Source organism: Balearica regulorum, chromosome 2 (genome assembly GCF_011004875.1).
Source record: "Balearica regulorum gibbericeps isolate bBalReg1 chromosome 2, bBalReg1.pri, whole genome shotgun sequence".
NCBI lineage: Eukaryota > Metazoa > Chordata > Aves > Gruiformes > Gruidae > Balearica > Balearica regulorum.
The window spans coordinates 110404624-110422712 of NC_046185.1; the positions used below are offsets into that span (position 1 = coordinate 110404624).

Consider the following 18089-nt stretch of genomic DNA (forward strand, 5'->3'; position numbering starts at 1 on the left):
TTATACTTTACTGTGGTTTTAGTCATGACAAAGCAAAACCCTCTGAATTAAAGCAAGCAAGACAGACAGGAGTGTGCTCTCTTTCTTAGGTAATAGATGCTATTATTGAATCGGGGAAAAACTTTTCAAAGGAGGAGCGGAAAACAGACCGTTGTCCCCTGTTGTACCAGTGGCACAGGAAGCAGTATGTTGGAGCAGCCCATGGAGTGGCTGGCATCTATTACATGCTCATGCAGGTAAGAGCGTCTTCTGTGGGCTTGGGTGAAACACCAGTGATTTCTTGTTTTGCATCAGAGGATCTTATCTTCAGCTTTCATATATGTGCAGTGTTGTGCTGGGTCAGGGTCTCATAATTTGAAGTTAGACTCTGCAGCACTGAACTGTGCAGAGATGCTAGCTCAGGCCCTGGTAGCAGAAGACTATGACTTGGATTTTCTCATGCTAGAGTGAATTAAACCTTGAGTTGTGGTGCTCTGAACTCAACAGAGACAGTGAGGTGCCTCCCCTCATTCCCATACTTACTTCCCTTGATGCCTGAAGTTAGACCAGCTAAATATTCACTTACTCACCATCCATCACTCTTCATCTTAATTTTTTCCTATTTTTAAATGAGTGCACTGTTGGTACCTCCTGTCCTCCTGTGCTCCATGCCCTTTCTCTCTTCTTCAGTGACTTTTTTTTTTTTCCTTCACTGTCTTGAAGCTTTTGGAAGACTATCCTTAATCACACATTAGGCTTCAGTGTCCTTTTATTCTTTATATGTTCTTCCTCTTCCTTATCCCTCATATCCTCATATCTCTCCCCCAAAAATCTGATGTTCCTTAGTGCATTTATGACCCCCGCTCTCCTCTTTCTGTTGTCCTGAGTGAGATTCTTCTTTTCTGTTTACCTCCTCTTTCCTACACTTAAATCCATTCCCCCCTGTCCTGAGAATCTCCAATAGGATCATGATGTTTTTCAAAACAGGCCTGTATGTCTTGTTTTGGTTTTACAATCTGGAAAAAGAGCCTTAAGATTCTTTATGGAAGATGGCCATAGAGCTGCAAAATTTGTGTTTGTGTTATGCAGAATGACTTTCCTTCAGGCAAGTGGAAGGATTGTACATCCTCGCAGGCTGAAGCTGCGTACAAATACTCACTGCAGAAGTGACTGAGCTGGTATTTGGTGCTACCACTGCTCAGCCATTTCTTATTTGCAAGAGGTGCTGTGACTTCTCCCCATCTGTTTCAGATTAGCTCACACCATTTCCGCCAGTAGCTGAGGCTAAAGCAACTGACTTTGCTGTGGAAGTGGCTTCTCCTCTGCTACCTGGGGGCATATCTTAAAACCTCACTTGCAGCCATTTTCTGCAGTGACCATCTCACTGGGGCCTCAGGCTGCTCTGATTTACTGTGCTGTTATCTTCACTTCCTGCTTTCTTCAACAAGGTGGTCCACACCCTTCTAGCTCCCTCATCTTCCTGGCTTCTATTTTTCCTTCCCTGGCTCTGCTAGATTTTCTGAGAAACGTCCAGTCCTTTAAAGAAGCCTCCATCCTTCATTTACTATTCAAGGCTGATAGAAGAAATAATTGCACAGTGCTTTTTGCTTTAGGTAGAAGCTACTCTGTCTACATGTTAAAATCCTAACTATCTTTTCCTTTACATATGATTGCTGCTTTTAAGAATTACCACAAAGCCATTGTTTATGCAGCATTAGATTACTATCTTTTCACTGTACATTAAATATTATGAATCATGCAGAGTTGAGTCATCCATTGCAGAAGATGATGGCATATCGGAGTCCATCCTTTCCCCATCCCTCCCACGCCAAATTGGAAGAATATTTCCATATTTTCAGCAAAGAATGCAAGAGATGGTTTGAGTGGTGGTTTGATAACAAAAAAGAGAGGCATCCAATATAGCACTTGAGATGTGAAGGTCACTGATCATCATTTCTGTACAACACCTTTATGAGGAAACATGTATTGCTGGATTTACCTAAGATGACTACTGGAAGAGTAAGAGCTCAGCAGTGTTAAATAACTCATCCAGGAGGTGGAGGGGGAATTCTAAAGTGCTAGCTAGGGAATATCTAATCCTAGCCCCTTTCACTAACCCTGAAGCAAAAATGTCTGTTTGCATATCATTGCTCTTGGCCAGAAAGTCGGACACATACCTCTAGGTTACTTTTTGCTGTTGGAAGATAGGTGCTGGGAACCTCAGCAGCTTGGGCAAAGAACTCACTTGTACTCACATCTTCTCGGAAGCTCAAGGTGAGAAGGAGATTTGTAAAGAGCTCTACTGTTCTTGGATTTGCCTCCCAAGGACAAATGTGCTGGGCTGGGCTTGCACAGCTGAAGACTGAAGGCATTTATTGCTAGTGCCCACACATTTTCCCTTCTACTGTAGGGGTGCAGTGTGAAATCAGAGCCCCGAAACAAAGCTTCCCCCAGAGCCTCGTGACCCTACAGGTTAGTGTCTGAGTGAGGGCTGATCAGCTGTGGGGTGTTCTTCATGATAAGCTGATCTGTATTCAGGTGTACTTCTGACTGGCAGCATGAAGGTTTCTGTTCCACTTAGAAAAGCACAGAGGTAGAGTTTGCTTGAGGGACCTGGTAGGTAGAAGTCTGGCAAAGCTTTCCTGGCTGAGATGAAATAGAGGCTTTTGGTTTTTTCAGGTTACTGAAAATACAGCTATTAAAAGTCTGTCTTTATTTGGCTGTAAGAGTGTCAATTGTAGCAGCATGCTCACCTATTGAACACAGATGTGCTGGAGCTGGTGGGAAACAGTGAAATTTCATGACATTGAGTCAACAACAAAGACAAGTTATTTAAAAAAATAAGCTTAGTTATTAGGCTCCTATAGGTTCCAGCTTCTGCATTTGTTCCCACAGCTTGCAGGAATTCCAGAAATGTAGGCTGTGTAAAAATAGAGAGCTCTCTTACAAAAATACTGCAAAATGGGCTGGTAGAGGAGGTATTGCCAACTAAGAACAACTGCAGACCAAACAGATAGTTGGTTTCTAAACCTTTACTTACGAGAAACATGCAGGTTGATGAATATAATCCTTTTGGCAAGGATGTAAATTAAATAGAAGAATTGGGAAAGAAAATTCAGAAGAGCTATCTAAGGATGAGTGTGTAGTACAAAGATGTTTAGGTACCTGGAGAAGTAGCTGTTTCTTCTGAAATTGGAAATGCATATTTATAGCCCGTAAGTTCAGAGAGTTTTTGTTTATGATGGAAAACATTAACCTTCATAAACCTTTGCCAGGTATGCCACTACATACACTCTTCTTTTATTGGGAAATAGGACAGGTTTGTCTACGTTGGTTAATTTTAAAACAAAATGTGTAACCCATTGTGTTTTAATTGTGCGTTATGAGCAACATATCTATAAAACCATCTTTCTTCTGTAAGTATTCTATTTTAAGGTATAAAGAGAAACATGGGAGTCTGGAAATCCATATTCTGTTCTCAGTTCTTCCATAGTCTTTCTTTGTCACCTCCAGTAAGACAGGTAACAACTTGGTGCCCCATTTTCTTTGTCACTACAGTAGCTGTAAAAACACTCTTCACAAGGGTATTGTGAGCAGATGTTAATTAAATCTGTATGAAGTGATTCAAAGTATTTGGATCAAGGGCACGTATGTAGGATACTTGAAAATAGATCATAGAATTAAGTGCTGATACACAATTTGTTACTATTTCTGTTTATGGTTTTGGTTGTGGTTGTTAAATGTTTTCTTTAGCCTATTGCAAATGTGGACCAGGAGACCCTGACAGAGTTGGTGAAGCCAAGCATTGACTACGTGCGTCATAAAAAATTCAGATCTGGGAATTACCCATCGTCACTGAGCAATGAGACTGACAGACTGGTTCACTGGTGCCATGGTGCCCCCGGAGTCATCCACATGCTCATGCAAGCTTATAAGGTGAGTCACTCTGTGTTCCTATAGACCTCCCTTTTTACAGAGGCACCTGTACGCAGGCCTGTTAGATCGTAAGGCTCGCATTTTACATCTTTCTAGATCTAGACTTTCACACCATAACCCTAGGCTAGGTACTTAAAAATCTCGAAATACTTACATAGGTATGTCTGTAAAGAGGAAGTAAGTGGATAAAATTGCTTCTCAGGGTGCTAGTAGTTACTAGACTTTAGGCTTTCTTGGTAAAGGGCCATGTATTTAAACAATTTGATAACAGAGTCCTGGGTGTGAGAACATTGACCTAAATTCTTTGAATCTTCGTCCCAAGAGTTTTAAGAATTATGTTGGTTTTCAAAAGCATGGGTTCATGTGTCTTGCCAAAGAATGTCTTCCATAAATTACTCCATTATTAAGATATAGCTCTTGAGAACTTAACGTCAGAGCAAAGATCCCAGGCCCCTTCTAGGGTATAAATATAACCACTGAGCTATCACCAGCCTACTGTTTGCTCTTCTCCATCCTTAACTAGGTTTGCTATCTCTCTTGTGTTGTGCATTTCTGATTTGCATGATATTTGAAAGTATGCCATTTAATTAAATTTATGTAAATTGATTCTTGCTTTTGCCATCCCTCCTTGGCAAATTCCCTGGTCAGCCTCTGGGTGGGCTGATGAAAAGCAGGCTTGGTTTATGGAATAATACCTCATGCTGCTACCTGAAATGTGAACTGTAAATCTCTTACAGCATTGCTGAATGTAGCAGCAATCACAGTTGCTTTTTCTTCTGACTGTGGTAGGAGATTGTTTTGTTTAGCAGTCTCCTTTCTGGCCCCTTTTTATGTTTTAGGTGATGGGGCATATGATGCTTTTCATTTACTCTCTATATTGCACTTTTTGAAGAAGTGTTAAGAAAGATTGGAGTATGTTTTGCTGGCTTTGTTATGCTTTCATACCAAGCACAGGGATTTGCAATAACAGACAGCAGTGTTTGCCCTGGAAATCAAATGCTGTTGCCAGGCCTTAATTTGAAATGTTACAGCTAAGTAGCTGACAAACCCTGTTCAGAGAGAGGGACTTTATCAAGCTTGTGGATTTAGGAATCTTGCATGTTAATTGCTTCTATTACCTTATTAAATAGCCTGGGAGGGGATGCAGTCTCTAAAGAACCAAGTCTACAGTAGTGCATTGGTTACTTTTTTTGTGTGTGTGTGTCTTGTTGACCTGTAGAGTGACTTAGGCAAAGGGGAGCAAAAAGGTAGCCCTGTAAAGGTGGAAGTCTGGTGATGTTCAGCTAAATTACTTGCTTTTGTTTCTGCTCTCTTGTTGGGCTCTCTATGTCCAAAATGCACTTCAGTTGCAGTAAACTTTGCAAAATTGGTCCTTTGCCCAGACTGGCTAGTGCTTCTGAGTATTTCCAATACAAACACTAATCAAGGCAATGGAGTGTTCCTACTTGTACTTGTGACAGAGAAAAGAGTTCTGTGCTATGCAAAGAGATATTCTTGTGCATATTTTACACGGAATTGAAGGCAGGTGGTGAGTAACTAGGAAGAATTACTTGCGAAGACCAGGGCCTAGCACTTTAGGACTGTATTTGATGTCCAGTATTCTGTGTTACATTTCTTGGAGGCAAGAACTATATAGCTGTATTTCAAATCAAATGATGTTGTGGTTTGGGATTGGAGGGGAGAAGCAAAAAAGGACCACAGAGCCTTCAAATAAATTATAGGTTGTAGAACCAAAGGCCTTGAACTTGAGTTTTTCCTTTGGGGTCCTTATTTCAGAAACAAAACCTTGAAGTTCTTTCCTTTTCAATGCAGGGAAAGGAGAAACAACTTAGAAAAGAAAGGCAAGTCTATGATGAATGGATTATTAAAATTCAAAATAAATTGTATATGGAAAACCCCCACATCAACAGCAAAACATCTCTCAGGTCCAGCATCCTTTCGTTTTCATTAATACTTAATTTTTGTGTGTTTATTCCCTGTTTTTATTCCACAGACCTTTAAAGAAGATAAATACTTGAAAGATGCTATGGAGTGTAGCGATGTCATCTGGCAGAGAGGCTTACTGAGAAAAGGATACGGGATCTGCCATGGTACTGCTGGCAATGGCTATTCCTTCTTGTCTCTCTATAACCTAACTCAGGACAAAAAGTACCTCTACCGAGCTTGCAAGGTGAGCTCTGCAGCATCCCAACAAAATTACTGTTGCCCTTTCACGTCATACCTGCACAAGAGTAAACTGTTGATTGGAGTAGGCTGTGGTGTGCTAGAGCTGGAGCTGGCTGGCTGTGCAGCTGCATGGGTCAACAGCGTCCTGTCACTTGCTCCCCTTTACTCACACTTTGACTGGACGACTTCAACTGTGTACGTGGGGCACGTACCATCTTACTACGCAGAGTGAAACACCCGCATGTTCTGTAAGGGGGGAGGAACTAAACATGTTCGGAAGAAAATAGAGTCTGAAAATCAGCCTGCCTGAACAATAGCAGACTAATGTTATGTGGTGCTAATTATTCCATTGAGACATACACTGTCGTCCTCAGCTCCTTGAGCGATACTGCTTGTAGTCTTGTGTAATTATTTGTTTTCAGACTAGTGTCTGTTTGGGGCTTTTAGAGCTCTGAATTGCAGTTACTAAATTGCTCACTTAGATATTTATTTTTTTTTCCATTAATACAAATTGCAGAGAAAGACACACTCAGAATTTTTGCACTGGAATTGTCCAGGTTCTGCTGTCATCTCTGACTATGCTAGCAGTTGCCAAAGGAGAAGGCTTTCTCAGCCTCTGTTTCCTCATCCTGTAAGACTTTGGTTTGGTTTGATTTTGGTTTGGTTTGTTGGATGCGGGTTTTTTTCAGCTTAATTAATGGATATGAGGTTTCGTACTGCATACATAGCTATTTAGCTGAGGGCTTTTTGGAAGGATTGTAATGGGAAATTTGATGAGTTGCTTCTTAGGTGCTTTCAGATGAGCACTGGCCATATGTAAAGCTATCGTATTCAGCTCCACTGTTGGCCTGTCCTTTGTCAGCAGAGACTTAAAAAGTTGCTGCTTGTCTCATCTTGTGTTTACCAAAGCGTCAGGCCATGAGGACTCCTGTAGGCATACCTGTATCTCAGAGAACACAATAAGCCCCTAGAACTCCCAGGCAAATGTGTGACTTTGTTAGATGTGAACACTCCCACTGCTGACATGTGATGTGAACACTCCCACTGCTGACGTGTGAATTACAGCACCAAGGAGGCATTGCTGTCGGCACAGTTGTCACCCTCCATGCTAGTACATCTTCTGTGGCTCTCTGCAGCATTGGCAACTCCTGTTCGTGCTGCATTTCTGGCCCAAGAGAGCCCTGACATTCTTCCATACCGAGCTAGAGGAAAGCAAGCATGTCTGTTTCAAAACCAAAGAAGGAAGAGACTGTGTTAGGTACCTGAAATCCCTTTAAGAAGGAAGACGGGGCACAGTGGCCAAAAGACTGTTTGCTGGAGATGTCCGGCATAGTCAGGTCTGGCAGTGTACTTACAGCCATCCTGCACTTTAGCATCGCCAGCAGTCAGACCCTTTGGGCTCTTGCAGGGGAAGTCTTGAAACAGGCCGAAGAATTTGTTTGTCTGGCACTCTTGAAATGTTCTCCTTTAGAGCCACAGCATTCAGGGAAGCAAGTGTGGAGTTATGTTGGGACCTAAAGGCATGTAACAGAGAACTAAATGGCTTTCCCTCCCAGGGGTGTTTGCTCACACTGAAAACATGAGGCCCAGAGGAAGGAGTCTGGCCAGGAATCCCTGGTTTCCTCTTGGGAGCCATGGAACTGTTTCACAAATGAACCAGGAAAGCTTGAAAGGCCATAGCTCACAGAGACCCCTGGTTCATGCTTCTCACTTTCAGCTTCACAGCTTTTCTCCTGCATTATCAGACCAGGCTCCCGGGAGGCTGAGCCGCTCCTAGCTGGCCTGCCTGTGAGAGGACAGAGGGGCTGTGGCATCCTGGGCTCCAGGCAACAGAGAGCATCCGAGCCCTGTGCCGCTCAGCGTTGGGATTAAACCACTGCTGATGGCAAGCATGCCCAGTCTATGTGACAAATAATGGCAGATGTCTTCCTGCTAGAAGATATTTCTCTCTTTTCTCACCCTTAGTTTAACAAAGATACTAGTGCGGCTTACTGGATCTGTGAGTTGTGCTGAAGCTATGAACTTGTAAATGATGGTTGTGCTTCAGTAGCCTGGGGTGCATTTTTTAAATTTCTGTTGCAGTTCCCAGGCTGGCAGTAATAATAAAGGCTAGCATGCAGTAAGATGTGGATGTTGCAAGAATGGATTGTAGTTTAGAAACATGCCATAAACATGTTCTGTCCTCACATATAAGACAAGATTACATGGAGAATTAAACATTGGTTTCCAGATTTATACCCGTGGGAGGCCCAAAAATGTCTTACCAGTTCTCATTAACGGTGCAGAACACAATGTTTGTGTTTGTGGGTTTTTTGCTGGATTTCCTCAAGACGTGCATGCACGCACCCCTACCAAGGGAAGAAGAATCCATTCCCCTGTAAACATATAAACAGAACAGAGTGGGGGGAAGAAGGGAGGAGATGCCTTTATCCTTTATCCTCATGGCTCTAGGGGCACACTCACACCCCTTATAGCTCTAGAGCCAGGTCACCCTCTATTTAGTAAGATGAGCTGTTTCCTAGCAGGTTGCCCAAACTGCAGGGAGACTGGGGAGAAACTTCTCAGTTCTTTGCTTTGCAGGAATCTCCACACTGTATTCTGAATAAGCAGGGTTTTCTTCCAAGTACAGAAATGCCAGGGGAACTTGTGGGCCCCGTATGCTCTGGGGAGCCATAAAGGAGAAATAGATGGTTGCTATTAAATTGATCCAGATGCGGTCAGTAAGTCATGTATGTCTAATGTAGCTACTGCAGCAGTGTTGATCAAACACAAGAAAGACGTTGTTAACTCTTTTTAATGGTATTCCATCTTCTGCAGCAAACTGTTGATGACCATAATTGTCTAACTGTATTTATAGCGATTTTTCATAAGGCTTAGGGAGAGAAAATAAATAAAAGTAAGTAATGGCAGCTAAAAATTTAATACTCTAAATTGGTCCATGGAAGTGAAAGAAAACCAAACTGCAATTAACAACCCTGAGTCTTGAGCATGTGGATAAATTAAGCACCAAGACAGATAAGAAACTGATGTTTTAGTATTAGAAAAATTTTGCCTTTGAAACTGAACATACCTGTTCTCATAGCATTTTTCATTGACATGTAGAAGGGTTGATATTAAAGAAAACAGAAGTTAAGTACAGCCCACCTAATTACATTGTTAATGAAACCAAAACTCACGCTGTGGAAGTATGTATCCTAAAACCTAATTGCAGCCTTGCCGCGGTTGAAGTGGGACAAATTGATCTCGGACAGTAATATCTGTGTTGTGTCCCTGCTTACACTATTTTACATTTAGTACCTATTAAAGATATGCAGATACTCAAGCTTGCATTTAGCAGTCTTAAATTAAAAAAATAAAAATATTTAATATATTTCTCTTTTTTTAATATTTTCCCCAGTTTGCTGAATGGTGTTTGGAGTATGGTGCACATGGATGTCGTATTCCTGACCGACCTTATTCTCTCTTTGAAGGTAAAGTTATGGTGTTGCAAATGGTATTGCGTTATACAGGAAAGGAGTGCAACCTTGCAGTTTTGGCACATGCTTAGGAGCTGGGAAATCTTTGGTGGGTTCTTCTTCTGTTAAAAATAGACCCACCCCCTACCACCACCTCTGCCTAAAAGTAGGCGGAGGGGTGGTGCTGCAGAAAAAGACATTAAAAAAATCATTCACTCTCACAGCTTTCACCTTTGGTTGCATTTTAGCCGTTTCTGATGCAAAGCCAGTGCAACTGTCATTCCCGAATAAAATTCTGGTGTGCTGATGCCTCTTGGCTTAAAGCAAAGAAAAGTCCAGGTAACAGTTTTGTCACAGGTGTTGTTGCAGAGGGACTGGGCAGAGGAGCAGCTCTGGGTAGGGGGTCTTAGAGTAGTTGCTGGCTTGTCAGAACTAGACCTTCTCAGCTGCAGTGCTAAAGCAAGGAAAAGCTAGTGTTCATATGAACTCAAATCACTTGAATAGAAGAGAAATGCAGAGTTCTTAGGGGCTCTCCTGTAAGTTCAAAGCTGTTCCTAAATACTTTTCTAGAGCTTTGTATTTTTTTTATTTGTAGTTTATTTTCTATTCCCTCTTTCATCCTTACGTTTTAGAAACACAGTAGCAAAGGAATCATAGAGCCACGTAGGATTTAGAGTAGTGCTGCTTTTTTATGAACAATGAGCCTAGTGTGCCACCTATCACAAATACGTGACATTACAGCAGACCGAATAGGATTATTTTACAAATAAACCAATCCAAGGTATGAACACAAGAGAGCAGTAGTTATATGTGTCCCTTCTAAATATAGAGTTATTGTCTTAACATTTAAGGGAGGAAAGTATATTTATTCTTATTCCTGAAAGCTCCCTTGCATGCACTTGTAGAGGGAAAAGGCAGGCATACAATCTGTTGTACAAGAACTTTGAAATTTGATGAGAAGGTGAAGCAATGCCAACAGCAGGATGTTTTGTGCTTTAATGCTGACATACAGCTTCTATTTTAGTTTTTGAATGTCAGTGATTTTTTTGATTTTTTTGATTTTTTTCCAAAAAATCCAGAAGTCTCAAATTTGAGACAAAGTCTTAATTTGGGTGGGGTTTTTTTGTAGCCAAAGTTGTGTGTGAAGTTGTCCAATGCTGCATGTGCATCTTAGGGGATTGTCTTGATTGTTTCATTTGCATCAGATGCTGTATTTCAGGAAGGCTCTTTTGTTTGCATGTGCTTAGCTGTTGATAAAATAGGATTTTAGCTTGATCATAAAACTGAGCTTGCTCTCCTGCTGTAGGGTGCCTCTGTCTGTCACATTAAGAGTTTTATTAGGTGATGCTGGTGTTAGTGCTTCAGGTTCTGGATGACCTCTTTATGAACAGTGAACTAATGATTCTATACATCGCAAGTAGAATAAAGTTTTGCCTTTGTTTTTTAACTAGTGAAATAATGAGCAAGAACGGCTCAAATTCTGAGGGATGGTCCAAACTGGGATTTACGTTTTCTTAATTGAAGGAGCATTGGGGTTATGCGGCTGAAAAGGTGGTGGCAGAGAGATCTGGGTTCGTGCCTTTGATCTTTTTCAAGTGAAACTTGGTTTCCTGGGCAAAGTACAGATGAACTTGCCTTTCTGTAGGCCCTAAGTTCACCTGCTTAAAAAAAGATCTAGTGAGGAGGTGTTCAAAAAGGCACTGTTGCCTTTGCTGTCAACTGTGATATTTTAATGTCAAAGATGCACAAAGATCTCTTTCTCGTTACGTTTTAGGCATGGCTGGAGCTATTCACTTCCTCTCAGATATTTCAGTACCGGAGACTTCCCAGTTTCCAGCATTTGAACTTGGACCTCAAAGGAGGGAAAACAAAGTGGAACAGGACAGCTAAAAGATCATTTTGAAAGGAAACTGATGCCAAAAGAGATGAGACTGTTTAGTGCCTCTGATACTGAACCAACTCAACTCCGAACCGATGGATGGATAAACCCCTTTTCTCAACCCCCGCCTCAAAGGACTATGAAGTCATTAGAGCATGAATGGGAGAAGCCACATTTAAGTTCTGTTGAAGTGACACCTTCAGATACAGGACAAGAGAAGTCAAGTTTTGAACTTTCTCTCTTTTGTTGTATTTGTCTTCTTCAGGTCTTTGACACGCTCTGCATGTTTATTGGCGTTGTCTGTTGATTTGAGTCTTTTGTTAGCAAAAAGCTGGTCTCTGTGTGAATCTCTGTCCTGTACCTTCGTGCATGACTCACAACAGCAGTGTCGCTTTCTGCAGCGTGGTTACCCAGAGAGTTCCACCTTATGCCAGAGAGTTCACTGCAGGACAGTGCCCAGCTTCACTGGTGAGCTGGCAACTTCAAAAAAAAAAGATGAAAAATTATTTTTCTGCAGAAGCTAAGGTGATAGAGATCAGCCTTTTTTGATGAAGAGGTATGATGCCATCTCAGTTTTCAGAAACTTAGCAGGTTGGAAGGCACCTGACTTGTATTTTGCTGCTGTTGTGAAAGGATTTTTTGAAAGCCTGAAAGAGGCTTCCTTTGGTCCCTGCACCTGGTTAGTGTGTTAGGCATTTCCAGCAGGGTGGAGATGCTTGTCCCCACTTCTGCAAAGCCCCATCCCGTGGCGTGAGCTTAATAAACCGAAGGTGGTGTCACCCATAATAACCTCCCGCTGCTGCCAAGAGCACAGCAGGGATGGCATAACTGTGCTTCTCCTCTCCTGTACGTGGATTTGTAATAAACCTGTCCTGCAGCATCTAGTATACAAATGAAAAGGGAGGGCGTCAGGGGAGTTTCTCATGCTGGTAACTCAGGATGAGTGTTGCTTCCATACCAAGGCGGTGGTTTGTTCTGGGCCCTTAGCTCCCTCTCCTACTCTGTTGCATTTAGCCCATATAGTGTGATAGGAGCAATAAATACGAGCTGCTTGTGGAGGCTGCAGAAGATTAATGAGAAATATGAAACCATTGCTAGAGGCTGTAGTTAAAGTTGATTTCATCTTAAAATCCAAACAGAAATAGCCCTTTGCACTTAGTTTTAACTGTGCTGCTAGTGCTTTGCTTCCCCTTCTAGTGTGGTGGGATTGTGAAATACTAGACCTGCTTCCAGGTGCTCCTGAGTATCAGGTGCTCGGTTTGGGAGGAGAAGTGGGACATACTGTAAGTACACTTATAGCAGGCTTAGGTGTTCCAGTTAGTAAGTATGCTTACTGCTTGGGAAAGGTAAGTAAGTGTAGCGCACTCTCACTCAAGCTCTGTTGTCATCCTTCCCTCAGATCTCCCTGTGCTCTGTCATTCCAGGTGCTTACTTTAATTGATATCTTCTGTCGGGTGGGAGTGTGACAGATGGCAGAGACTGTGACCTTTCGGGTGCACATTGGGATATACGTGACCTGTGGGCCATCTGCTGAGTGCCAGCGTTTGCAGTCGGGCTTGGAGATGCATTGTTGTTCCTGCATAAATCTCTGAATGGTAGTGGGTGACTTCCTTGAACTTTATAGTGTCTGTTGCCAAATCCTTTGGGATGTTAATAATCTCCACACTCAGTTCTACTGGGCAAGAGCAGCAGTGCCGGCTTAATGTCACAGCATAGCTCCTCTGCTGGTTTGTCAGATAGGACTAAAACACAGGAGCAGCAGGAGAGACATTTCCACCCCGTGGCAAAGGGCAGAAGATGAGGTGGGGAACACCACAGCCAGCTGCATCCATGCAGCCAGGGACAAGGGAAAAAAATTTTGCTGAAAGGCAGTGGGAATGAGGGAAGCTGCATGGCAAGTGGCTGGGGTGAAGCAAACAGGAGCAGAGCGGCAGAAAACAGAGGGATCAGTGACGAAGGGGCAGAGCAGATTACCAGGAGGCAATGTGCAGAGTGTACCAGTAGAGGCCATCTCAATTGAGATGTTCCTCCGTGGCAAGCATGCTGAGGTCTAACTCTCTTAGCCTGTGGATCAGTGACCCTACCTGTAAACAACCCCAGGAGGAAACTGGCCCAGGGTGAAGTCTCTCAGAAATCCTTGCAAAGGAGGTAGATGGCAGCCCTGATCCTGTTTCAGACCACCCCCACCTCTTTTTCCCTTCCCCTCCACTGTGACTGCAGAGCACATGGGGTGGGTTAACAGGGAAAGGGGCTTGCCAGGTCTGTGGGAACCACCTGCGAACACAGAACAGAAGCCACTGGCCTTCCCAGCAGATCCTGAGCATGTGTGGTACTGACCGCTTAACTGGGGGTTTGACAGGCAGGGGTTTTTTATTACAAAATTATATACAGATTACATACATAATATGCCTTCTTGGCTGCTGAGCTTGGAATGGCACCTGTGGGAGGTGATTTGGCTGGCTGGAGCCCAAGGGGAATTAAAACTCACTGGTTTAAAAAATATATAGGTATATACGCATTTAGAACAGCTTAATACTGAGCAGATCCCCGAGATGCTTGAGTGCACCAGTTGAAATAACGAGCAAGTCAGCTACCAGCTCCTTCTGTACCATAGCCAGCCTTCTGCTGCGGTGGGGCCTTGCACTGTCTTTCTCCACAGAATCCTCTTGGAATTGAGCAAGACTGGAAACGTAATGTATTGAGTCAAGAAGCGCCTGACAGTGCGTCTGCCTCATCTTCCTGATGTGACTTTCCCTGTCGCTCCTCCTTTCTGTTCATCACAGCGTTGTGATATTTAGGTGGCCCATTAAAAAAGGATACTGTGTGAAGGTGAAAAAATGCATTTCACCAAGGCATTGTTTTCAGAAATCACATCAAACTAAAAATACGGAAAGTGTCTTAATATTCCCTGGTTTGCTTTGTCTGTGTGTAATAGTCCCATTTGTTGCAAAAAGCAGTAGTGTTAAAAATGGAGATGCTCTTTGGGCAGAAAAAGAGGAAAAAAAATGCTGATGTTTTGTTCTTTGGCTTTAATAGTAAAGATCAAGCTATGTGGTGGTAATTTGTGTGATTCCTTTTTTTTTTCCCCCACCATTGTACTCCTTCCTTCCCTCCAGCACTTGTAGTGATAGCTGTCATGCCTCCTGAGGTCATAGTCCTGCAGGATGAAATGTGTGCCAGAGTGTGGGCAAATTGTGTTTTGTTTGTTTTTTTTTTTTTTAAAAAAAACTTCACCTTCTACTAAACATTGCAGGCCTCTTTACTGCTGCTTCTCCCAGGTGAATTTTGGCATGGATTGCTTAGTGCAAAGTGTTGCTTTCCTTACTGGTCACATAGGTCCTGAAGAGTTTGCAGCTAAAGCCTGCCATGACTAGCTCATTTTTAAGAACACATGTATGAAATTTCTCTGTCCAGCTGACTAACATGTTTTCCAGCTTTGAGAAAGGCCGATGTTTTTCTCTAGCTAGGCTTTAACAAGAAAACTTCAAGTGTGCTGCAAGCAAGGGGCAGTATTTCTGTTTCACAACGCCCCATGTGCCACTGGTGACCCTCTGCCACTGAGAGCCACTGCTGCTTTTGTGAATTAATAGCATTATTTCTGATCTGTAGGTAGGGATGTGAAGATAATTGTATCAAGCTGTAGCTTGATAAATGCATTGGGACTTTTCTAGCACAATAGTCCCAGCAAAATAGGCTGGGATAGAGAGGTGGGAGGAAGTGTGTGTGCTGTGTGACAGGTAATAGCTAGGCAGCAGCATGCTGCCCGAGCCCTGGCCCATCACGGTTTTTTGATGCAGCAGTCTTTTTCCTGAAGAAATTGTTTGCTTTTCCCCTATCTGTTTTCACTGGTTTCATGTTGATTCACAGGTGCAAGAATCCAGTCTCTGCACGGCGGAGCAGCTGTGATTTGCACACAGGGAGCAGTAGTGACTTGTCTTCAGCCACCGCTTCTCTTCAACAGCTACAAGTGGGATGCTGTAAATCCAGCTGTAGCTATTAGGTAAGCTAGGGTTAGGCAGCAAGCAGTAACTATATATAGAGACACAGATACAGACACATACACATATTCTTGTGACTTCTCTCACTTCATAAAGCCAAAGTAACGTATACGCAGCTAAGGAGCTACCTCTGTCTGCAGGGGCTGGGGTCAGAGGGCTGCTTGTGACTTGTTCCCTCTGCTTTCTCTGCTGTCCCTTGCACCTGGCAGCACCTGGCAGCCTGGGACTGGTTGCCAGTTGCACTTCTCCTCTTTAATAACATTATTGTCTAGCAGTTGCTTTGTAGAAACTGCCTTATGCCAAATCATCCCCTGCATGTTTCCCTGTCAGAGTACAAACAACTGTAAAATCCCAGATGGCAGCTCAACCCTCCAGGGACAGGGCACCAGAGGGGAAGGCTCCTGCAGCCACAGGGCCTCTAAAGACATCCTGGCCTGTTTCTTTTACCCACTGAATTAGCAGTGGTGCATTTGTTAGGCCAGAAACAGAAAAATGGGGAAAAATTAAAAAAAAAAATCTCTGCCATTTGACAAGGTGTTCTATCTCCTTGGCCAAGAAGTGGCTTCTCGGGTATATGCACGTGAAACTCGGCCATCTGACGTTTTTGGGGTTGGTTGGTTGAAGTAGGGAAGAAAGCAGTACCTCCTTTGCTGCTTCACATAGTCTGAAGAGCTTGTTGGAAAATGCAGTCCCAGCTGTTTGTTTTCACAGTGGTGTAAGCTGTGATGGGGCTCTAAAGACAAGGAAAAAAAAAAAAACCCACCCACAAAACAAAAAAAGCTTCTTACTACATTATCTTTTCCCAAAATGATAACGAACCACAGGTGCAGCTGCCTGGCAGCCCCAAACAGAAATGGCAAGGTTGGTACCCTCTTTGTCAATCCAGGGCCTATTTGCAGCAGAACTGATGAGTCAGCCTGCTAATTACTGGGAGGCATGGAAGGCACTGCAGGATACTGCAGGGGATGTTTACCCCTCTCCTGTGAGCCATGGGGTACCCAGTCACACCAAGGAGAGGGAGGTAGAGGAGAGACACGAGAACAAAATGCCATGAATAAGATTGTGCTACTTCAGCGGCTTCAGCCCAATAGCGCTGCCTTGATGGACTCCCTCACCCACACCGTGGCAGAGGTGTCTCAGGTGCCCAGGGCCTGACGGCTGCGTACTTGCTGGAAGGCTGAAGAAGCAGCAGCAAAACCTTATGAACCCTCAGACTGCAATGAAACTAATTCACCCACTAATATGGAGCCTTCCCTCAATAGCAGGGTAAGGCAGCACATGGGAGGGAAGGCACCTTATGGCATGAAAACTTACTTCCCTGAGGAAAAAAAGCATCTCTTGTGGTCAGGAGATGCTCTGACAACAGCCAGCCCTTGCCTCCAGTGTGAGCCTGAGGCAGTTACAGCCCTGACACCAGTGGCTGAAGGTTGAGCTTCAGCCTGACTGCTCGAAGAGGCTTTACAGCCCTGCTGAAGGACAAAAAAGCAATCCCCATTGCTGTTTGTTTGTCTTCCGAGGGGAGGAATCTTGAATGAGACATCACTCTCCTGCTGCAGCGCTGAAAGGAGATGTGTGGACCATACAAGAGGGAGAGGAGAAAAAAAAAAACCAAAAACTGAAGTAATTCCCAAAGCCTCCTGGGACAGGCAGGACACAGCACCTGTGAGGCTGGTCCCATGATCATGGAGTTGCCCTGCACCCCTGCTTACTCCTGGCGGTAGCTAGTTAGAAGATAGTATTACAAGAGTATTCTTCCTCTCCACCCCATTCAAACCACAGCAGCCCACCAGCAAACCCAGGCTGATAAGTCTGTGTAAACCCCTGGAGCTGACCACAGCCCTAGAGCATCACACACAATGCTAACCAGCAAGTTTTCAGGCTGTGCCACCTCACACCTTTACTGATGAAAGCCAGATAACTTCTGTCCCTCTTTTGGTGCTGGGTCACACCAATCCATCTGCCTCTCCCCCAACCAAAACCATCTCCCTACTGCAGCAGGTACCAAGACTGCCAGCTCTCCACTGCCACCACGCAAGATGGGGCTGCAGGAGTGGAGGACAGCCACTCACGGCTTGGGATTGATTTTCTGCCCAAACCCATGGAGCTGAGCATTTATGCACCTCCCCGACTGCATCGCATTTGACAGGCAGCTCGTGACCAGCCTGGCACTGCCTCCATCCATCCCCTGCTGCCAGGTTTTGTGGCTGCAGCCCATGGCAGGGTGGTTCACATACATCACAGAAATGAGGGGAGGCTGGCAGAGCCTGCTCACCCTCGGCTTGACCCCTAAACCAAGATTTAAGAAGGCCTGTTCTGCCAAAGAAGTGCATTTCTAGGGTGTGGAGTCTGTCCCAAGCACTTAGCATTCATCAGCCAGCCAATCAATTTAACAGAATGCAAAATAAATCTCAAGGTGTTCTGGTATCTGTAGCCAGACTGGTCCAATTAATGACCTGAAAAACACTTGAGAACTAAACTATTCCCTCCACCTGGGGAGCAGAGTCCACATCCTGCACCACTCTGGCCTGGGAGACACATGGCTGGTGGGATGGAGGTAGGGCAGTGCTAGATGAAGAGTTCATGAGGAAGAGAGGTGGATGGTGTTTTTGGTCAAGTCTGCAAAGACCTCTGCTCGCTCCCTCCCTGCACGGTCCCCAAGGAAAGAGAGCAAAGCAC

The 18089-nt window shown here is 43.9% G+C and overlaps 1 protein-coding gene across 1 annotated transcript in view; it reads left to right on the plus strand.

Annotated features, from left to right (window-relative positions):
• Window positions 1-14476, plus strand: part of LANCL2 (LanC like glutathione S-transferase 2) — a 34956-nt gene extending 20480 nt beyond the window's left edge. Inside the window, exons 5-9 of the mRNA XM_075745305.1 lie at window positions 90-236; window positions 3733-3915; window positions 5909-6085; window positions 9479-9551; window positions 11311-14476. Coding sequence (XP_075601420.1) covers window positions 90-236; window positions 3733-3915; window positions 5909-6085; window positions 9479-9551; window positions 11311-11426 — 696 coding nt within the window. The 3' untranslated portion in view covers window positions 11427-14476. The remainder of the gene's footprint in view (window positions 1-89; window positions 237-3732; window positions 3916-5908; window positions 6086-9478; window positions 9552-11310) is intronic.
• The last annotated feature ends 3613 nt before the right edge of the window (window positions 14477-18089 follow it).